The sequence below is a fragment of the Thunnus albacares genome, chromosome 2 (assembly GCF_914725855.1).
Source record: "Thunnus albacares chromosome 2, fThuAlb1.1, whole genome shotgun sequence".
Lineage (NCBI taxonomy): Eukaryota > Metazoa > Chordata > Actinopteri > Scombriformes > Scombridae > Thunnus > Thunnus albacares.
In genome coordinates, this window is record NC_058107.1 from 30,190,319 (window position 1) to 30,212,911 (window position 22,593).

Sequence of the window (22,593 nt, forward strand, 5' to 3'; positions counted from 1 at the left end):
TGAGTGAAGCGCTGCCAGCACACAGCGATCTATACATCAGCGCATCTGTCAATTTAATGTCTAAGTGCTGGTCGAACTGTTCCCTCTTAAATGTGGGTTAATGAGGGGTAATAATGGCTGTTACACTAACACTTTATCAATCTATGCAAACCATTTTAAAGACAAGTATTCTAAAATATTTGATGATTTTATTCCTTCAACTTATTTTCAAATTGTTGAACTTGTGCACTCAGTGTTTTACTCATTTGTATTTATATGATGTGTTTATATGCTTTGTGTTTTTATCTTTGGGGACCAATAAAATGATTGATTGAGAAGCACACAACCATAAATATCTCATCATGTGTCCATTAAACTTGTCTTAAATTCATTATTTTCTCAAAGCAAGTGACAAAATCTGTCAATGAATCAACAAAAACTGAGCAAAATATAGTAGACTTCCTTTAGAAATTAGGCTACTATTTCAACCCCTGCAACAGATGTTTGTCAAGAGTTTGTCCAATTCTGATCTGTTAAAACGTCGTCACGTTAAAGCAGAAACACCAAGATCACAGAGCCATCCATCCGTGCAGTGGCTTCTTCCTGGCTTGCTCGCAGGCATGAGTACAGCTCACATACTGTAGTCTTGCCACATGTCTACTGGCGCCCTTGCAAATGTAAATTGACAATCCATTCAGCATAATCAAATGGAAATTAAAGTACAAATGCACCGATTTATAATCTATGCAGGGAGGGTCATTTTAATTAAGCAGACAAAGACTGATTTAGCAGGCGAAATGTAACATTGCTGGATTCAGGACAACATCAAACACATAAATCCACCAAAGGAGGTTGTAGCATCGCAGTTCTCCCAAATAATCTGTGTGAGAACACAGTTTCATATCCGTACTGAAAGAGGAGCTGTTTACTTTTTTCAGTGCTGAAAGAAAGTGCAATACAGAAGAAATTGTTGGTATACTGATATATATTGATTATAATATATAGATTATTATTTTCTCTGACCTCTGTATTGCATTTGCACATTGCATATTTTCACTCATGACACATGTACATTTTACTTGTTTTAAAAAACATATTTATGTTTTTATCTTTCATTTTTACACTTTATATTAGAGCTGAAATGATTAATTGATTAATTGCCAACTATTAAATTAATTTTGATAATCAATTGATCATTTTCAGTTATTTTTTAAGAAAAATAAATGAAAATTCTCTGATTCCAGCTTCTCAAATGTGAATATGTTCTAGTTTTTTTAGTCTTCTATGACCATAAACTGAATATCTTTAGGTTGTGGACAAAATAAAACATTTGAAGATATCACTTTGGGTTTTGGGAAACAGTGATCAACATTTTTCATCATTTCCTGACATTTTGTAGATCAAACAACTAATCAATTACTCGAGAAAATAAGCCAAAGATGAATTGATAATGAAAATAATCTTAAATTGCAGCCCTACTTTTCTTATCTATACTTTTAGCACAGCTTCAGGAGCACAGCACGCTGCACATATCACTTGTTGTATGTGACAAATAAACTTTTGAATTCCTTGATAACTTTATATCACTGTCTGCTCTGCAAATACTGTCGTTACTGTAAGATCTGTACATCCAAGGTCAATATTGTGAATGGAAAGGATGTTTGTCTGTTTTTATTGATTCTTATCTGTCTCTATTTATTTCTGTTTTTATGTTATATGTAACCTGTTCTCAGGTCTCTCTAAAGCTTAATAGTAATAAGTATAATAATATGTATAAACGTATTTCTTCATGGCATTTTTATGGCAGTCTTTTAATATATGTTCTTGTTTTTTTGCTGTATCCGTTCCAGGAGTTGCAAAAGTAATTTTGTTGTACCGGAAACGTGCAACGACAATAACGGCATTCTAGTAAGTAGATTATTCTATTATCAATTTGACTTTTAAGAGGAAACAAAAACAAGATAGCATGAACATTATTGATCTAAGGGGAGAAATCCTCTCTGATAGCAGCTAAAATCAAACACAGTTTCATGTCATCTTGAAGTAAATGTTTTGGATTATAATTCATGGATGGAAGCCAATCAGAAATGTGATCTCAGAGCTTTGAAGTGCTGTGAAACTATTAATGTGAGTTAATTAAAATGATGAATAAATATTTAGCTGAGGTGAGAGCTGTCTGAGAGCGTGTGGGTGTTTTTAAGTGTGAAATCATCATAAAAGCAAACAGCCAATCAGCTCTCAACAAGAAAACACATTACAGGTTGTTTAAAAAAAGTCACAGTCACACAAAAATACAACATGAATGCCAAAAATGTTTATTCATAAGCAAATAAACAAAGTCATAGCTACCGGTGAAGTCGTAATATTTCTGGGAATTTGGGGTTTTACACAACTTACATATCACACATGTTGGGTTTTTCAGCCTGATTCTGATATTTTCTTGTGTAAATATCTTAAAATTTGCTTGTTTTAAACAGAAAAAACCTTAATAAATGTCAGTAATTCTGGTTGAGATTAAAGGGAACAACATTTAGAACATAATGTATAGGGACACAACATTTACGGTAGATTTGATTGAAAAGTAAATTATCATTTTTAGATTTCAAATCCTGATATTTATTTTTTTACTACGACTCCTGACTTTAGTATTTATAAAAATCCTGACAACGTCTCTGCTTCTGAATGAAGTTATCGTAAATAATCACATATACAAATACCTTTCTAATCTAATAATTACAAGGGAGGGTGTAGTAATTACGATCTGAAAGCTGCCGTCTATTTTGGGAGCGGACTCATGACAGCAGCGAGAGCATCACGCAGACAAGAGGTGAGAGGAGGAGGAGGAGGAGAAAACCGGGAGTGATGAAGACGGACGGAGCGGCGCCGTGGAGCTCGGACAAGCAGAGGGCCTGCTCCAACATCTTGTGAGTGTCGGCGCTGATGCCTGGAAAGCGTACAAGAAAGAGAAGTTGTTGTTTTGTGTGCGAGAACGGGATGTGTTTCATCATGTCAAACCTCAGCGGGAGATCTAACCGTGTTGGGACCACTCCCTCCAGGCGTGAACGTACTCAGTGTCATATTCGCTTCCAGAAGCTGTGAAAGAAATGGCAACTTAAAGCTTCAACTCTCTAATTTTTATCTATATCTGTGCAGTAAATACATTTCAAAACACCTCCTCATGTCCGTTTCAAGATGCTCTCACCTTTAGAGTTCTCTGTCATTAGATGTTTCAAATCTCTGAGAGCCCGAGTGAGGTTCTCCAGCCGGTGCTGCAGGTGGAGGTTTTCTTCTTTCAGAGTGTGGATGGTGTCCTGCAGCTCGTAGGCTGAGCTGCAGCGTGAGAGCAGAGATATCAAGCAAAATACCGCCGTGACTTGAGAGATGAAGAGCATCGTTTTATGGGTCGATGCTGTTATCGGAGAGGTATGACTGGATGCCATTCACACCGTCGCTGAAAGCCGCTGCCGGTCGCCTCTTTGGCAGAAAAATGTCCCGTTAAATCTCCGTCTGCAGATCCAGAATGTTCCAAAAATCAGGTGGAAGTGGTAATGTTGTTCAGGAGCTGGCCTACTTCTGGTTCAAAATCGATGCAGTGATGGGCAACTAAATGCTTTTGGCTAGTTGAGCACTCTAAAGAATCAATAGTTTGGGATACCAGAGCCCAAAAATACAAATTAGACAGATACACAGATTGAGTTGTCAAGGAGTTAAAGGACAGGTTCACAATTTTTCAAGTCTGTCTTAAAACAACAATTAAGTATCCATATGAACACTGAAAGAGGTTTTCCTCGCTGTAATCATTCCTCCTGTTCATACTAGCTGTTAAAAGATCCCCTTCAAATGTGCTTTCAATGTAGGAGATGGGGGCCAAAATCAACAGTCATCCTTTAAAAGTTTAGGCTATCTGAAGCTAATGTGAAGAGAAATTAGTCAAATCAAGTACCTTATCTTATCTAATATCTTTCAATATTACAGTCTTTTTAGTGCCAAAAGTTTTTGTTACTAAACTTACTTTGTTACTATTTCATTTTGTGAAAAAATGCATCAAATCCCCTCTTTGTGTTTCCCTGTTGAGCCGCGGTGGAAGTACAGTAACAAAAAGAGGGACTTTGGCACTAAAAGGACTTTAATGTATCCCATTATAAACCATCAGTCTTGAGTTGCTGAGGCCAGATTTGTTTTCCAAAATTTTAACAATAACAAAGACTTTTTAAAAATTGAAAACAGTCTTGCGACAGAGAGCAGCAACAAGCAGATCCAGGAAGTAGAGGATCAGATTATTGAAGCGCTTGGTCTGTAGCCAACATGTAATCAGGGAAGAGCGGGTTATGTGTGGGAACTGTTGTTGTTGTTGTTGTTGTTGTTGTTGTTGTTGTTATTGGTTAAAGTTTATCTGCATGTTTTTTTGTTGTTTGTTTTTGTTTGTGCTTGTGCAGTGTTGAAGAGGATGTTTGTGTTGATTGGTTATGTTCTGATAAATAATAATAATAATAATAATAATAATAAAAAAGACTTTAACGTGGAAAGATATCCATGTGATTTGACTCATTTGGACGGCTGAAGCTTCATATTAGCTTCAGATAAACTTTTAAATACATTTTTGCACAGAAGGAGGACTGTGGATTTTGTCCCCCATCACTTACCTTGTAAGTGCATTATGAAAGGATCCTGTAATGGTCAGTATGAACTGGAGGAATTATTACAGCAAGAAAAACCTGTTTCAGTGTTCATTGGGGTTCCTGACTGTTCCAGACTTGAAAAAATGTGAATTTGTCCTTTAAATTCAAGTACAGTTCAAGGTCAAGTTTTCTTGTTGTTATCACCAAAAGTGGTTACAATTTGGTAGAACATTAAAAAAAAAAAAAAGGTTTGTAGAGAATGTTAGAATATTGTGTCTCCCATTTGTTTGTTTGTTTGTTTGTTTGTTTGTTTGTTTACTTATCGGCGTCTGAGTCCTGCGGCAGGAAGTGCTTCAGGAAACCTTCATCATCATCATCCGGGTCGGTTTGTGGTCACAGCGGATCCGAGATGGCGACTCACATGTCGAGGTGTAGAGGCTGGAGTCGTGTCCACAGGTAACACACGGTTAAAACAAACGCTTCAAACTGTCCGTCAGACTCGGGTTAAACGAGGAGAGAAGCTGCTACAAGTGTAAACAGCGTCTTACATGTCATGTCGTTGTAACGTCTCTCCGCTCTCATCACTCAACGTTAGCATTCTGAGTTAGCATGATGCTAACGGCTAACCGTCAAACAAGCTGCAGTCTGACGTTAACTTACATCATCTGGTGGTGAAGAAGTACTCAGAGCTTTTACTTAAGTAAAAATACCAATACACTAATGTGAAAATACTCCGTTACAAGGAAAAGTCCTGCATTAACCCTACTAAAGTAAAAGTATATTAGTGTTAGCAGTAAAATGTAGTTAAAGTATTGCAGTAAAAGTAGTGGTTTGTTCACCTGAGAAGTAACTATAGCTGTCAAATAAATGTTGTGCAGTAGAAATTACAGTATTTCTCTCTGAAACGTAGTGGAGTGAAAGTATAAAATAGTATGATAAGTACAAGTGCAAGTACCTCGAAATTGTATTTAAGTGCAGTACTTTAGTGAATGTACTTAGTTACTTTCCGCCACTGGTAAATGGAGTCCCATTAACATCAAGGCGAGTACAAACTTGCCTTGATGTTAATGGGAATATTTTATGTTTTAGAGGTTGGTTGTAGAGATGAACTGATATTTCCAGTTTGTTAGACGTTGATTGATAAGCAAAGACATATGTTTGTTGATAGTTTAAATATCTGGGAGTATATATTTAGATCATCATCAAAACACAATGAGGGAATATGTTTGAAATATATATGAGAAATTGTGTTCATCCCTCCTGTATATTTCCAGATCTGAACATTATGCTAAGTAGCATTAAAGCTTTTGTTTAAGGCAGTTCATGTTAGTTTTTCCTTTAATTTGTCGCCAATTTGTACTTAGACTTAATACTCACCTACCATTAAAAAAGAGATGTAACGATATGTCAATTGACAGAGAGCTCATCAGCAACTATTTTGATAATCAATTAATCGTTTAGGTCATTTTTTAAACAATAATGCCAAATATTAAATGGTGTCAGGTTCTCAAATTTGAGAATGTGCTACTGTTCTTTGTCTTACATTATAGTACATTGAATATCTTGGATGGCCTAATGTTGCTGGGATGATTTTTAAGAAATATTGATTTATTGTTCTCAAAGGTTTGGGATAGCAGCTTACAGAAAGTACAGCAGCGGCGGTGGATACCCAAATATCTCTCTCTCCGCGCCGCTGCCTGGGATCCCCAAGCCGGTGTTTGCATCTGTGGATGGTCAAGAAAAATATGAGACCAAGATTACTACTTTAGAAAATGGCCTTAAAGTCGCCTCCCAAAACAAGTTTGGTCAATTCTGCACAGTTGGAGGTAAGTTGTAGCAGTGATATACAAATTATATTTACTTCCACTTGTCTTCAGGATCTGACTGAAATGGTTTTTCCGTCTTCTTTTTTTCTTTTTTTAGTTTTAGTAAACTCTGGATCCAGACATGAAGCAAAGTACCCGAGTGGAATAGCACACTTCTTAGAGAAACTTGCCTTTTCTGTAAGTACCTCCACCTTTTAACAGACCATAATAACTTGATTTATTAATTAGTTATTAGATTATGGTCACCATGCATCATGATTTTTTTTTTTTATCCTTTTAGTCCACAGCTCAGTACGGCAGTAGAGATGAAATTCTCCTCACGTTGGAAAAACACGGAGGGATATGTGACTGCCAGACATCGAGGTATGAGGTCTTTCAGCACCATAAAATTTAAACTAGACTCTGTTTGAGAGTTTGTTAGTATGTGTAATACTGTTATGCGTTATGTGTGATGTTATTTCCTGTGCAGAGATACCACCATGTATGCAGTATCTGCTGAAGTGAAAGGTCTGGACACGGTGGTCAGTCTTCTGTCTGATGCCGTTTTACAGCCTCGCCTGCTGGGTGAGTTCATTTTTACTTTAAGCGACACATTAAGCCCAGTTCAGATTCACAACGAGACGAGTTGAAAGTTGCATCTATTTGCAATGCGCCGGTCTGCAAAACCCTGCCAGTTTACACCAATGCGTCTAGATGAGAAGGTGTATCGTCTCCATAGCAACGACTCTCATTACATCCGCTCCAACTGATGGCTTTTCAGGCTTTTTTTTGTACTTGGATAGAATTTTAAGCATCTTAAAATATGAATGAGGATAGCGATAGTGAGTAACATGCTACAGTTACATTTCTAGAATTGATGAAACGGCAAAAACATGACAAAAAAAACAAAAATGAGAGGGTCGATCCATCCAAAATGCTGCCATTTCGATCAGCTGACAGTTTGCTGACTTGACAGGCTGACTTTACCACGAGCTGATTGGCTGTTGAAACAGGTGACGCCATCAGCCGGGTTCAGTCGAGCCGAGACGGACAGGTTCACACCGTTGCAACTTTTCCCTGCAACGTTCTAAAACAGTTTCGTCTCGTCGTGAATCTTTGGTCTAAATCGGGTCTTAGTCTCATTCTACGGGTATTGTGCGAGGTGACGGTTTCCACCAAGTGATGTCTCTGCTTCTCTGAGATGAACCGTGTTTGTTTTCATGCAGATGAAGAGATCGAGATGACGAGGATGGCGGTTCGTTTTGAGTTAGAGGACCTGAACATGAGGCCGGACCCTGAACCTTTACTCACTGAGATGATCCATGCTGTAGGTCACATCATCATTGTTTAGACAGTCATCACACTGTCTCTCTGTTAGACTGATTAACCAATCAATCAGTGAGGTTAGAGGGTTATTGCAGTTAATTAATCAATAGATCAGACTTTTTTTTTTAATTTATTCTGTAAGGTGTCAAAAAATAATTATAATACCCATCACAAGTTAACAGAGTCTTAGTCTTTATAGTGATTGTTTACTCAGTCTGACCATCAGACAAAAAAAGGTTTAAATTTGATAATTATTTGAAACAAAAGTAACCTGATGTTAACATTTTTGAAGCTGTACCCAGCAAATGTGACTTATTTGTACATGTTAATTAGCTAATATGATTAGTTGGTTACAAAAACAGTAATACATTGTCTTAAGTGTTATCTGATGCTAATAGACCCTGAAAGACAACATGATTAAAACTCAAGTTTATAGTGGGTCTCTGTATAGTACTGTAGGTTTTTTTAAACATTTAAGACTTTAGTGACTTTTCCCTTCTTTGTTTCCAGGCTGCATATCGAGGTAACACGGTCGGACTGCCTCGTTTTTGTCCTGGAGACAACGTGGATAAGATCGATAAGAAAGTGCTTCACAGCTACCTGCGTAACTATTACTGTCCTGAGCGGATGGTGCTGGCGGGAGTCGGCATCGAGCACGAGCAGCTGGTCGAATGTGCCAGGAAGTACCTGCTGGATGTGAAGCCGGTGTGGGGAGCGATCACAGCAGCCAACGTGGACCTCTCTGTGGCACAGTACACCGGCGGCATTGTAAAGGTGATTTATATGGTTTATATTTGCTCATTTTATTTCGATTTGCCCCTAAAATTTCTCAGACGTCATTTCCGATTGAAAAATGTTTGTTCATAGGGAATATGTAAGAGTTAAAAGAGGAAGTCCTTTTCTGTATTTATATCTTTTTATTAATATTTTTCTAAAGATGGTAAAAATGAAGAAATAACAATATCAGAACAATTAATGATAATTTATTCAGAAAAACAAACAAACACAAACTCCCAAAAAAGAACAGATAGAGCAGAAAACATTGGTACCATGTGATATTTATACCAAGAAATTTAAACAATCTCATTTTACATACACATAAATACATCTGATGTTCATCCACATTACATATAATTGTATAAACATTATTTATTTTACCAGGAAAACCTTTCTTAGCCAAGACAGGCAGCAACAAAAAGTTTCAGTCAAACAACATAAAAACAAGTAATACAGACAGATCTATCACAACCTCTTATTAGTCATTTTAAAATAAAAAATAATGATACAATATGCAGTAATTGGGCTGAGAAACAGCAGCAATTTGATTCATTAAAAACCTCCCAGCATGCACCCTGACACTGGCAGATAGATGAGGTTGCAGCAAAGCTTTAAATCTGCCCAGAGAAACCAGTAAGGGTAATTTTAACTCCTATTGCAGAGGATTCCAGATTCATTAACGCTATAACCAGAAGTCATTTTGATATAAGCATCTCGTCTTAGTTTGGCTACAAGGAAGAGTCGTAACCGTCTTCTTTGAATCCGTCAGATGGAGAAGGACATGTCAGACGTGAGCCTCGGCCCCACGCCGATCCCAGAGCTCACCCACATCATGATCGGCCTGGAGAGCTGCTCCTTTCTGGTGGGTGTTTGTTGTTTCCGGCTACTTACAGATCAGGTGTCTTGACGTGTGTAAGATTTCAAACTAAATAAAATGTTTTGTTGTTACAGGAGGACGACTTCATCCCGTTCGCTGTCCTAAACATGATGATGGGCGGAGGTGGCTCCTTCTCCGCTGGAGGACCTGGGAAAGGCATGTTCACTCGCCTCTACTTGAACGTACTCAACAGGTGAACATGTCACACACCTTATTTCAGCATCATTTCAAATAATCACGATGATACGTCCCTACACCAGCCAGCAGTTTGTATCAGTTTCATTCATTCTCTTGTCTGTTTTAGGCATCATTGGATGTACAACGCCACCTCCTACCATCACAGCTATGAGGACAGCGGTCTGCTGTGTATCCATGCCAGTGCGGACCCCAGACAGGTGGGTTCAGGCTCAGGACAGCAGAGGTCAAGTGTTTTTATTGTGCCTTTGCATCCAAATAGCAAGTTTAAGCCAATCAGAAAGGCTTAAATGGTGTTAAACATCCTTCTAAAACTGAATTTCTAAGTGATTGTCAGCTCTGGTTAAGTGCATTTGGCTCTCTGTGGTTTATATGGTGGTCTGACTTCTTATTACATACTGTACTTTCATCCCCAGGTGCGGGAAATGGTGGAGATAATAACTAGAGAGTTCATTCAGATGGCTGGAAATGCCGGAGAGGTAATAACAATCACTGTAGAGAAAATCTAACACAACTTTGTCTGTATTGATTATTGTTACAGAATAAAACCTTTTTTTTAAAATTTTTTCTTCCTGTACTTCTAGATGGAGCTGGAGAGGGCCAAGACGCAGCTGAAGTCCATGCTGATGATGAACCTGGAGTCGCGGCCGGTTATTTTCGAAGATGTTGGTCGCCAAGTTCTCTCGACAGGAAAGAGAAAGCTGCCACATGAACTGTGTGCGCTGATAAGTGAGTTCTGAACCAATTTATATGTTTATTATGGTTTTCAGGCATTAACAAAAGATTGAGGAGCGGCGAAATCAGCCTGGGACTTTCATCAAATAATTGTAAATTAAAAATGGTGTAAAAAATTGCTATTTTATGTTTTTTTTTTTTTTTCCACTTGTCAACATCTAATTTCCAGGCAACGTGACCGCCAGTGACATTAAAAGAGTGACGGCCAAGATGCTGCGCAGTAAACCAGCAGTAGCAGCTCTGGGAGACCTGACAGAGCTGCCGTCATACGAACACATTCAGGCCGCTCTGTCCAGCAAGGACGGACGTCTGCCCCGCATGTATCGCCTCTTCCGATAGACATCCCCCACCCCCCCACCCCCACCCCCCCCCCCCGATCGCCATTTTTGCCAGTCAGCCCTGGCAAACATCACTGTAAATAAACTGGACTGTTTGGAAGCTTACACTAGTGTTCCCTCCCAACACAGAACTCACTCTTGGGAGGGGACTAATTCCTGGGCTCTCGACTGAGCCTCTGAGTGGGGATTTTAATGAAAAAAAAAATACATTTTACTCTACAGTAAGTTACCTTTGTCTACACAGTCGTAGTATCTGTATTTATTCTTTGTGGGCAGGAAGCCATATGTCATTATTTACTGGGATGGTTTGCAGAAGTTTGGTTTGAAAGGGACATTCCACCCAAAACCAAAATTTAAGTGTTAATTTTCCATTGGGGAAAAAAACAAACAAACTGTGTTGTTTTGTTAAAGTTTATGAATGAATGATGATACACTGTGAAAAGATCTAAATTAGCTTGTTTAGGTAGAGAGAAAGAGTTCGGCTAACATCCCAGAAATGTTTTGTTTTTTTTCATCTCTGGAAAACTCGCCAAGCTTCACCTGGAGCCTCTTTTTCAGCAGTGGATGGATTTAAAAAAAAAAAATAGTTGAGAATCTTTATTTATACAACAGCACTTCATAATGTCCCTTCGCAGGCACAGGAGACACAATACACAGTTAGAGGAAATAGATTAATAAAGGAATTGCTGATTTTTCTTTTTGATCAGTGTGGCCACAACTTTACAACAGCAGCCAGTTTCTCCTGAAAACTTTAAATCATGTTTCTGTCACCGTTGTGTCTCAGTTTTACTGTGAAGAGATTGAAATCTATAGTGAAACCTGTTCTTTTGTATTTTTGTGATTGTGTTCATGCCCTTACAAAGTACCCCAAAATTTTAAAAAAAAGTTAAAGTTAAACATAAAGTTTTGGGAATTATGCTTATTCGCTGTCTGGTGGAGAGTTAACTTAAAGGACGTATTTGTTATTTTTCAAATCTGTCTTAAAACAACAGTCGGGGGCCAAAATGAACATTGAAACATGTTTTTCTCGCTGTAATCATTCCTCCTGTTCATACCGACCATTAGAAGATCCTTTCATAATGCACTTTAAATGTAAATGATGGGGGACAAAATCCACAGTCTGTGTAAAAATGTATTTAAAAGTTTATCTGAAGCTAATATGAAGCTTCAGTCGTCCAAATGAGTCAAATCAAGTAGATATTTTTCAACATTACTGTCTTTTTAGTGCCAAAGTCCCTTTTTTTTTCTTACTACCAGTTGACTTACAGATGTTCAGGAAACACTGCAAGTCAACTAGCAGCTCAACAGGAAACACAATGATGCTAAAAAGATTGTAAATGTGTCAGATATCCACTTGATATGACTAACTCAGACTGCTGGAGCCTCATATAACCTTCAGATAAACTTTTAAATGCATTTTTGCACAAAATAACTGTTTGACACTGTGGATTTTGGCCTCCATCACTTACATTGAAAGCACATTTGAAGGGGATCTTTTAACAGCCAGTATGAACAGGAGGAATGATTACAGTGAGGAAAACCTCTTTCAGTGTTCATATGGACACCTGACTGTTGTTTCAAGTTAGACTTGACAAATTGTGAACTGACATGTGAACTTAGAAGTTTAACTATATTTCAAATGAACATTTAATTGAGCTGCACCCAAATACTCTCAGATGTATTTTACTATTATTTCAGTGGCTTCTGACTACAGTGAATATGTTAAATGTGAACCGTGTTAACATCTGCAAGTCAACTGGTAAATAAATGTAATTACTTCCACAAATAAAATTATATATTTTAAAAAAAAGGTGTTGCATTTCGATGGACAGCTGCTTCTTGTGATGGAGAAAGTTTCACCTACAAAAAAAAAACACAAGTTTGTTTTAAAACTTTTTATTACAGGATGTTAGGTGGCATAGAAAAAAAGAGACGCAGAATAAAGACGAGAGGTCCTGAGGAAATGGAAAACAAGACCCACAGGCACTTTGTTTTTTTTTTTGTTTTTTTTTTTAGAAGCAGAGGAGTGACTGGCACACCGGAGCCGCCTCTCTTCATGCTGGGAATGAGAGGTCGTTAACGTGGTACAGTACATGGACAGTTTTCAGTATGTATACATATATATACATACATATATATATATGAGGTTACACAGCAGTGAGATGAGAGGTAAGGCATTAAGTTACAGTCTGTTGCGAAGGATCACTTGGCCTAGTAAGAGAAAAAGTAGTGACGGTGTAATTATAACGCGTCATCTATTCTATGTGGGAAGTGAGTTCTTAATAATTAAAAAAAAAAAAAAAGGTGTCTGTAAGGTGTCTAACAACATTCAATGTCCCTGAAATTCAACCGTACCATGTAACAACATACTGATGGTAACATTTCATGCTCTTGAAATTATATATTTGACCTCATAACGGAAATAATTTAACGACAGCTCCCTTTTCTTCAGTCATACTTTTGTATCTCTAACCTACAAAACATTCAGCTTCAAACCAGATTCAAGTCGATGGCTTAAATGACCTTAAATGCACCTAAATCTTTACTGCAGTTAGCTTTAGTTTAGCTATTTGATAACAAATTCAGAAGGCAATCGAACACTGATGTAGAGTTATGTGAAAAACATTGTGGTTCATGATGCTTGTTACACAAAAATAATTAGAAAATGAATGTAATGACACGGAGCCTTTAAGGTTAAATCAGTTCACATTGCAGCATGTGACTGAGGAGTAAGCCACAACGGCAGCCGCCCCCCCCCCCACCACCAACACCCTGTCCCTGTCATGTTTGAGTAGGGGAGGGGGGGGGGGCTGTATAAATAAAGGCCAGACTGCTGTGTCTGCAAACGTCTGTCTGACCTCAAGGTCCCTGCCCTCAAGTCCAGCCAGCCGCTTCTCCCGACCCCGTTTTCACCAGGACACACGGTTCCCAACAGAGGGCGCTGTCTGCTCCTCGGTTCCCTCCACCAGCACCGGCCTTCTGTGTGGTTAAGACAACTCTGGTTTCCTTTTAGTCCTTTTTTCCTGCCTGCTTGTTTTCTGGCACAGTTCGATCCAGTCCAGCCTGGTCTGGTCTGGTCTGCAGAGACCATCTTAAGGGTTTAAGAGATGGTGCAGATGGTGCTGCTGCTTTGATTCTTCATGGCCTCCCTTCTCTTCAGCTCTCTGGTGATCCTCCTCCTGATGCCCTCCAAGTACAGGCTCCGGTCGAACTGCCCCGCACCCAGAGGAATACTGTCAAACACACACACGGGATTAAAGTAGAGAGCAGATTTATGACGTAAAGACAGAAAAAACACACAAAAAGACCAAAAATAAGGGAAAAAAACAAGGGAGCAGCACCGAAAGAAAGATATGAAAGCATTAAAGGCTTGTTTTTAAGTAAGGAAAGCAAAAGTTGGAACTATTATGCATCGTGATTAGAAGTGATTAATTGATTAACTGACTAATCAATCAACAGATAAATAATATCTTGCTCCAGTTTTGCAGTTGTGAGGATTTGGTGCTTTTCTTTGTCTTATGTGACTGAAAACTGAATATCTTTAGGTTTTACAGTGTTGGTCCAACTTTAAGATTTTATGACATTTTATAAATCAAAATTAATTGATTGGATTTATTGAAAAAATGATCACCAGATGAATCTGTAATGAAAATAACCATTAGCTGAAGCCGTAATTGTGAAAATGCTACTTCATGATTTGTAGGGCTGCAACTAACAATTATTTTCATTATTGAACAATCTGTAGAATATTTTTTTGATTTGTTGATTAGTTGTTTGGTCGATAAAATGTCTGAAATTGTTGATCACCCTTCCCCAAAGTCCTAGATTCAACCTCAAATGTCTTTTTTTGTCCCGACCAACAGTCCACGGCCCAAAGAGATTCAGAATCTGGACCTTTGTTCGGATTTCCCGTCATTTCCTGTCATAAAAGGCATAAAACGCCCAATAAAAATATTTTAGAAGTTTTTGGGTTCGCATTCTCACATCATGTTCTCGACTATTTATTATCATTAATTTTGACAACAGAATTCAGTGCTTTGATTTACAATATTTTTTAAATGCTCAACACGATTAGAATAACAAACAAATGTGAATTACAAAGCCTTACTGGTTGCTGACGGGTCAATAGTTTAAATAGTTAGTTAATAGTTGAAACGCACTGATATTCTGATTACATCTGATTTTTGACTGATATCAGGACTGGAATGACGGGACTCACTTGTCTCTGCCTGGCCTCAGTTTGACCTGGAAGACACCGACGACAGGGCGGTGGTCTGATGTCTTGATGCTGGAGCAGCTGGTGTATTTGACCACCTTTATGTCATCAGCCTGTCTGTTCCTGAACAGGATCCTGTCCTGTGAACACAAACACGGAGGTTTCAACCTTGTGAGAACCACTTTTATTTCCTCAGCCAGTTCAGACTTTAATTACAGCAGCTAAAAAACGTATAAGAGTAATAAAAAGACAACAAAAACATAGATTCAGCGGCCATATCAACAGATTATCTTTAGTCATGTGGAGCTTTATTTTCTTCTTACTGTGTATGAAGGCGTTCTCTGCTTAGAAGTAGTGTCGTAGATATCGCAGCCGATGTCAAACTTATATGTGGGGGGGAAGTGAATTTGTGCCTCTTGGAAGCCTTTGAAGATTGAACCTGGAGGGAAAACAAAACATGTTTACAAGGTGAAAATCAATCAACCTACTTCTATATAAAGCTTTCACTGTGTTATAGCCTCCGTCATGCCAGCATACCCTCCTTCATTTCCTTGGAGAGCTGGTCGTGCTCCAGCAGAGGAGCCATATCGCCGCCTGCTGTCTGGTTGATGATGGTCTCCACGTCACCCCGGTCCTTACTGAGCCGAAAGTTAAAATCTCCAAACCAGAAGACCTGGTCAAATCTTGTGGTGACGTCGGCTACGAATGAGGACGACACACTTTTATAATCAAAGATATTTGGTGATTATTATTATCAACAACAATAATATCACATCTACATATATGAATGCAATAGAACTGATACTGCACTCAATAGCTGGACTTAAAAGGGCATGAAGGTCATGAAACAAAACCAAAAATGGACCCATAAACATTTCTGTTGAAAAACAGGAGCAATTTGTTCTGAACTATAAACTAGTACTAAGTCTTATAATCATATTTATGGAGGTCAGTGCTTTGGTCGCTCCACCAGCATCAGTGTGTGAAGTGGAAACATTTTCTATGAGGGTGAGACAGTTTGCTTCATTTTTCACTGAAAATCAGCTTAATTTGTGAAATGCCACAAATCCAGTGGAGAGTTAACTTGTTTTAAGACACTAACATCCAGTGTCGCCAGACAGGACTGACAAAAAGTAGCACAAACCCATCCAACTGTAATAAAAGAAGCCCGATTTTTACATATATTGATCCTGTCGCCTCCAGTCTTCTGTTCAGTTTATCACAGTTACAGTAATGAAAAAAATAAAATAGAAATCAGAACATTTTTAGACGTTACATTTATCATTAAACCGCTGTTACAGACATTTTATCACAGAACAATGGAAGCTGCTTATGGTGTAAACAGTAGCTCAAACCCACCCAAAACAATTTTTAACCACCAGATTAAATAAAAGCTAGTCCAGACATATATGACAGATGTGACCATTGTTGAAAAACAGCTCAATCTGGCAACAATGGTCACATCTGTCTTGTAAAAATGACTGAAATAAGTGAAGCTTATCATCCCGTGTTTCCCAAAATATTTACACACAAAGACGGAGTTAGAATATGAAGACATACGGACATACTAAAATGAGCATTTTTTAAGAGCAGGATAGTCTGTTTGAGTTTGGTTACATTATGTTATTTTAGCTCCGAGTGTGGAAACAGCACCTTGTCTTTCACACAAGTGAACTTAGAGAGTCTTACATGCTGTTGAGCGGTAAGGGTTGGTGTCTGGAAGGCCTTTTGGAAGAGCTAAAGCTTCGACGATCTTGTTGTAATCTAGTATTCTCTCGTAAACTTTGGCGTCTCCGGCTGGAAGAAAACAAGAGCGACATGTGAGGAACAGGTTGACACATAATAATGCAAAGCTTCACCAAAACTATGTAATAACTAATATGTGCTCCTCTTACAATGTTCGGACAGAGTTAATGTGATGTTAACATCAAATATTAGGATGTCTGCAGCCTCTCTGACTCAGAGAAACTTATACTCACAGGTAAAATGGGATGTGATGAAGAGGAAGGAAGTGCCAAAAAAGGTAAAGCCGATTCCAACAGCCCCTTTGGTTTTGATCTGTGAGATGATCCTGGTTGTGACTGTGGCGTGCTCCACCTCTGTGTGCGGAAAAAATGGTTATATATAAATATATATATATATATATATATATATATATACATATATATATAACATACACACATGTTAGAAGAGTATTTACAGAATGAAGTGACTTAAGTTTAAATTTCCTTTAAATTTCCTAAACAAAGGTGCAGATGGCTCTTGGCTAAAGGAGTCTGAAATCATTCTTAAAAACTGATTAAAAGAGATTGATTAAGGTATGATGTACATGTAGCAGCTCAAATAATACTGCAGTAATTGATATCTGGATAGATTAGACTATAATACAGAGTTACATGAGAAGAAGGATAAATCAGAGAACAAACTTTCCTCTATATTCCAATCATTTTCATTGACCTTTTGCAAACACGTTCAATGTTTTTTTCCCCCCCAAGTGAGTCTTTCATCTACAATAACTCCTTTCATGCAAGAATTTGTTCTTCTTGTTTTTTTTTTTACTTCAATAAATTTAAATAAATTTTGACTGTTTACACCAATCCAGCCCATGTGTACAGTGTCGTGTTTTGTTCTTTATTATCTGCCACTGAATTAATTTAGCTCCTAACAGCACAATCAGTCAGAGTCCAACAGAAAACCACCTGCACACAGCACAGAATAGAGACTGGTTACCTAAAACTTTGGCTGGTTTCAGGTTTTATGCACCTCACCACTGGAATGAACTAAAAACTGCTTCAAGTTAGAGACACTCGTTCCTAACCAGAAGTTTTACTAGCTGATATTCTTCATGTTTGTGATTATTTTGTGTCTGAGTGTTTGTGTGATGGTTGTTTTTTGATTATGATGTGAATGAACCATCTTATTGCTCTCTCTTGCAAAAGAGATCCTGATCTCATTGAGATTTCCTGAATAAATAAATCTTTTTTCTTTACTTTTGTCTGAGCCAGTAGTAACACAGATTATAGTTATGTAGATGTCTGTCTCTTTAATGTGTTGATCTGTCGAGCCGTTAGAGGACAGCGTTGTTTGTGATTTCATTAAACGTGACAGCGACGTCACTTTTATTATCCGATGCCGCTTTGGTTCACACCTGCGTGCTGTTATTCTGGCGTATATGGTTGAGAAGAAATCTTACTCCTTGAATAGTTGAACTCTTGACCCTTGTTTCTATCTGAGGGTTGTTCACTGACCTTTGCGGTTAGCTATAGGTATTTTTGATCCTGTACAGGAGTATTTAAGAACTGGCTGAGTGCCAACTCGGCAGTGAGAGAAAAGGTAACTCTAGGTGGTATGTGCTCTCTCTCTTAGAAATATGACGCATGGTGCTTCTGATTTTATTCTTTGATTTGTTTCGAAACCTGACAATACTCTCTTTGTGTGTTTATTGAGTGATCAAGAAATTCTTCACAACCTTATTAACGTTGTAAACTAAATATCTGTTGGTTTTGGACTGTTGGTCAAACAGAACAAGATTAAAAACATCATCTTTTGGAAACTGTGATGGGCATTTCTCACTTTTTTCTGACATTTTATGGAGCAAACAATGAATTAATTAATCAAGAAAATAACTGGTAGACTAATTAATACTGAAAAGCTCTAATCTACATGAGAAAATGTCAAAATATTTGTAACTGTAAACTTCTTTGGCCAATAAAGAGGATGTAGCATCTTACTCTGACACATATTTGAGAAAATACAGAATGCCACCATATGACTTACGAAAGTGTGTAACCACAACAAAATAAAAATAAAAATCTTCCAATAACCTCACAAAAGTTATATAAGACAGGATGAATAAAACTGAATTACATGAGGTTTAATCCTTCCCAAACTGATGATGTAGAGTAGGACTGACCTGAGCAGAACCAGATGAGGTCTCTTCTGACAAATACAGTGAGATACAAAACACCATGTGATGCTGCGTACAGCATGACGTAGTACGGCCCCAGAGTCTCCTGAAGACGGATCTCCCACTCTCTCCTGCACAGATACACACACACACACACACACATACACTGTAGTGTAACTTTGTAACTCATGATGAAAATCAAACAAAACGTCTCATACCTGTCAGGACAACCTTCCTGGACCCCTATAACATAAAAGTCTTGTGCAAATTCAGAGTCTGTCGGAAGCAGGAGATCATCTAAGTTGGCTGGTATCCCCTGCGAATGACACGAACCTGGTTACAATCCAGCTAGCGCCTGTAATCATGCAAGTGGTAAAAAGATTTTTGCAGAGTCCCTCTTACCTTCTCCCCCTGCATGTTCCACGTGGTGACGTAGATGCCCACTCGCCTGTCGGGGAAGTAGCGGTCCAGCTCCTCAGCCCCGAGCAGGGCGCCGTTTCCCAGCACGCTGCCCTCCAGAAAGCTCCTGGGAAGTAAACATTGAAAATAAAAAATAGCATCTCTTACTGACTGCTAAACAACAACACAATCTTCTCTTGCAGAATAGAAGAAAACAGTTCTGTTGTTTCAGATATTATATGTTGGTAATTTACAAGTAAAAATTAAGCTTTACCTTAAAAGACACTGTCTATATATTGAGACTATGTAGACTGAGTCCTTCCTGTCAAAAACTGTGCTGAACAAGCATCTTCTCTGATCCTGCGTTAATCCCCCTCCACACTGTCACGTCCCCCCTTTTCTCTTAAAGATCTGAGCAACGTAAACGTGTTAAAGTGCAAAATTCAGGAGACAGGCTGCTTTCAAGGGAAATTAACAGTCAGTCAGTGTTTCAAAACACTCACTCCTGATAGGGAACCAAGCTCCAGATGTGCTATGCTAATTAGCTCCACCCACAGGGCACCACCAATACTAAAATGTTCATTGTGGATATAAAATACTGTACTATTATTTTGACTAGTTTTCTTTTGATAAGGCTAAAGTTCTGCTATTTGAAGCCTGGGTACTGCTCAACCTGACACAGTATTATTGAATATTTAAGCTATATGTGCTATTACATGACTGTATTACTGTTGTAAAGACTAAAGGTACACACATCTATATTTTAACTAGCCTGTATCTAAATCAACCATCAGTTAGAGGCTTAGGTACCCGTGAAAGCGATAGACCTCTAACAGCCTCATGCTAGATGTGAAGACTACAAAAGAATGTTAACATCCATCCAATATAACTCCAGCTGCGTCATCTACATAGTCTGCTGTGGCTACTGTACCTGTTCCTCACATCCTGGGGTCTGATGGGGCTGAGTACACTGTAGGTGGACCTCATGGAGTTGACAGAGGCGCTGTCGGACCCCATGTTCTCCAGAAGCCGGCTGTCGCTTAGGTTCCTGTGTATCTTCTCCCCGAACTTCTCTTTGGCCAGCATGACATAATCCAAACAATCCCTGTCAATCCTATTAGCTGCCCTTAAAGTGGCCGACGCAAAGCTCCTCTCCAGAGCAGGCAGCGGCCCTGAGGGCTGCACTGGAGACAGACGCAGCTTGGTGGATCTCAATCTGTGGTCTGTGGGGTCGCTCTGCTGGCTGTGGGGCCTCCTTTCGTAATCAGAGAGACTGCCCCCTCTGTCCCGGAAGAGCGGGGAACCTGTCGTAGCAACAGGGAGGTGTCCCACAGTGGCGTCCTGGTCATTTCTAAGGGCAGCAGCTCCACTGAGGACAACTGCTTGGTCCTCTTTAAGTGAGTCAGTGGAGGAGCCGTTCTCAACTGAGTCACTCAGACTCTCTTGGCTGTTTTTCAGCCTCCTGGTTCTCATGGTCTCCTCCAACGAGACACTTTTACTGCCTTTTGACAGCCTGGGTAACGAGGGTGGCCGGGGCTGGTGAGGTATGACCTCACCCTCTGCGTTTCTGGAAATCTGGGAGAGTTTAAGCACATCATTGTGTTCCTTGCAGGTTTTGGCGTCCGCTAAGAGGGTCTTGAGTGGCCTGCTGTCACTGACAATTGAATCCCCTTTAGCAGGAGCTTCACAGGACTGATAGAGGCTGCTGTCCTCTCCATTCTCAGTCATCCTCTCGTCATGCCTGAGACCGGCTGTGGTCTGGTGGATAACGGTCTCTCATTGCTTAATGACAGACACCTGCAAATACAGGGCATGATATGATTCAGTGAAATGCCTGCCTCACAGGATAGGTTCACAATTGTTCAAGTCTGTCTTAAAACAACAGTCAGGTGCCCAAATGAACACTGAAAGAGGTTTTCCTCGCTGTGATCATTCCTCCTGTAAGACCCCCTTTAAAAGTGTTTTCAATGTAAGTGATGGGGAACAAAATCAAAAAGGTTTCCTTCAGTGCAAATCTTCTAATGGTCAATATGAACAGGAGGAATGATTACAGCAAGAAAAACCTATTTCAGTGTTCATTTGGGCACCCGACTGTTGTTTTAAGACAGACTTGAAAATGTGTTAACCTGTCCTTTAACCATCTGGCTAACCTGTGTAGCATTAAATAATTAGCTCTTATTGTAATGTTAAAATCATCGAGGACATTGTAACCGTGATTTACATACTGTAGCTATCTGTTAACAGACGTTAAGTGATAGCATTTTGACCTAAAAACGACTAGCTACTATTTAATACTACTAATTCAGAAAAATCAGTGTGCTATTAGTGTTAGCATTAGCCGTTTAAGTTATAAGCAAAAAACTACAACATGTTATCTAAACCTTAGCTGTATACAGGCTAGGTGAGCTAACGGTAACGGTTAAAGCGACCGTTTGAAGAGACTATGAATACATAGCTGACGTGTGTAGCCTTCATCTTAAGTGTTTCCCTGTTGTGACGCTGAAGGAGAAGTTACCTCTTGTTTTACTGTTGGTAGGTTTCAGAGTGGCTAATTTAAAATTAGCTCGATGACTTCCTTAGCAACGTTTGACAACACAGAGTTTGTTACCAAGACAAGAGAGTCACTCGAGGGTCCAAGCATGCGTCACAGCGTCCTCCGGTGATGAAGAGGGGAGATACATCCGCTGCTCCATATAGTCCACTCATCTTGGAAGAAGTACTCAGATCCTTTATTTAAGTAAAAATACGAAATGCAAAAAAATAAAAAATACTCCATTAGTCCTGCATTAAAATCCCACTTCAGTAAAAGTACATAAGTATTGCAGTAAACGTAGTATTTTGGTCCCTCTGACTGATATATTATTACATATGACATCATTAAATTATTAATACTGAAGCATCAGTGTGTAAATAGCATGTTATTGTTGTAGCTGCTGGAGGTGGAGCTAGTTTCAACTACTTTATATACACTTAGCTAGTCCAGTGGTTCCCAACCTAGGGGTCAGGCCCCTCCAAAAGGGTCACCAGATAAATCTGAGGGGTCGTGAGATGATTAATGGGAGAGGAAAGAAGACAAAACAAAGTTTTGATGCACAAATCTGTTTTCAGTTCATGGACTTTTTCTCTAATCTTTGATTTTTGGTGAAATATTGGATCATTTGAACATTTATTAAAATGAAACCATGTGAGAAGTTTAGAGGGAAAAATCACTATTTGGTGGAGCTGTTAACAACTCATAGACATCTGAAATGTGACCCTGATTACACACTGCTTTATGTAAGACGTCAAAAGCAAAAAAGGTTGGAAACCACTGGTTTAATCTTTAACAATGTGTTGTATTTTAAAGGCTTGTTATATTATCCATTGTGTCAAATCTTCATCTGAAAAGTAACTAAAGTTGTCAAATACTCTTTACAATCT

The 22,593-nt window shown here is 38.8% G+C and overlaps 2 protein-coding genes across 5 annotated transcripts; one reads left to right on the forward strand and one right to left on the reverse strand.

Moving 5' to 3' along the window:
- The first annotated feature begins 4,932 nt into the window (after positions 1 to 4,932).
- On the forward strand, positions 4,933 to 11,573 carry pmpca (peptidase, mitochondrial processing subunit alpha). Its single transcript, XM_044330054.1, has 13 exons — positions 4,933 to 5,054; positions 6,222 to 6,424; positions 6,522 to 6,601; positions 6,705 to 6,787; positions 6,894 to 6,988; positions 7,630 to 7,730; positions 8,240 to 8,503; positions 9,276 to 9,368; positions 9,458 to 9,576; positions 9,688 to 9,778; positions 9,995 to 10,057; positions 10,163 to 10,307; positions 10,483 to 11,573. The coding sequence occupies exons 1-13, from the start codon at positions 5,008 to 5,010 to the stop codon at positions 10,650 to 10,652; spliced, it is 1,554 nt and encodes a 517-aa protein (XP_044185989.1). The 5' UTR covers positions 4,933 to 5,007; the 3' UTR covers positions 10,653 to 11,573.
- A 958-nt stretch (positions 11,574 to 12,531) lies between these two features.
- inpp5e (inositol polyphosphate-5-phosphatase E) lies at positions 12,532 to 21,842 on the reverse strand. Of its 4 annotated transcripts, none has more exons than XM_044330061.1 (11): positions 21,782 to 21,842; positions 20,105 to 20,970; positions 19,177 to 19,300; positions 18,993 to 19,090; positions 18,781 to 18,905; positions 16,847 to 16,966; positions 16,557 to 16,664; positions 15,405 to 15,566; positions 15,191 to 15,306; positions 14,871 to 15,007; positions 12,532 to 13,884 (listed from the first exon to the last, which is right to left on the reverse strand). In XM_044330061.1, the coding sequence occupies exons 2-11, from the start codon at positions 20,899 to 20,901 to the stop codon at positions 13,752 to 13,754; spliced, it is 1,920 nt and encodes a 639-aa protein (XP_044185996.1). In that variant the 5' UTR covers positions 20,902 to 20,970; positions 21,782 to 21,842; the 3' UTR covers positions 12,532 to 13,751. The 4 variants fall into 4 exon arrangements, with proteins under 4 accessions (XP_044185996.1, XP_044185993.1, XP_044185995.1 ...); XM_044330058.1 differs by lacking the exon at positions 21,782 to 21,842 and adding an exon at positions 21,689 to 21,775; XM_044330060.1 differs by lacking the exon at positions 21,782 to 21,842 and adding an exon at positions 21,634 to 21,694.
- Between the last annotated feature and the right edge of the window lie 751 nt (positions 21,843 to 22,593).

Coding starts and splice junctions, on each gene's coding strand:
- inpp5e (XM_044330061.1), bottom strand. CDS start 20,901: ATGACTGAGAATGGAGAGGACAGCAGCCTCTATCAGTCCTGTGAAGCT. Junction 18,906..18,992: donor CAGGAAGGTTGTCCTGACAG/GTATGAGACGTT, acceptor GTATCTGTGCAG/GAGAGAGTGGGAGATCCGTC. Junction 15,307..15,404: donor CTCCAAGGAAATGAAGGAGG/GTATGCTGGCAT, acceptor TTTTCCCTCCAG/GTTCAATCTTCAAAGGCTTC.
- pmpca (XM_044330054.1), top strand. CDS start 5,008: ATGGCGACTCACATGTCGAGGTGTAGAGGCTGGAGTCGTGTCCACAG. Junction 5,055..6,221: donor GGCTGGAGTCGTGTCCACAG/GTAACACACGGT, acceptor TTGTTCTCAAAG/GTTTGGGATAGCAGCTTACA. Junction 6,602..6,704: donor TAGAGAAACTTGCCTTTTCT/GTAAGTACCTCC, acceptor TTATCCTTTTAG/TCCACAGCTCAGTACGGCAG.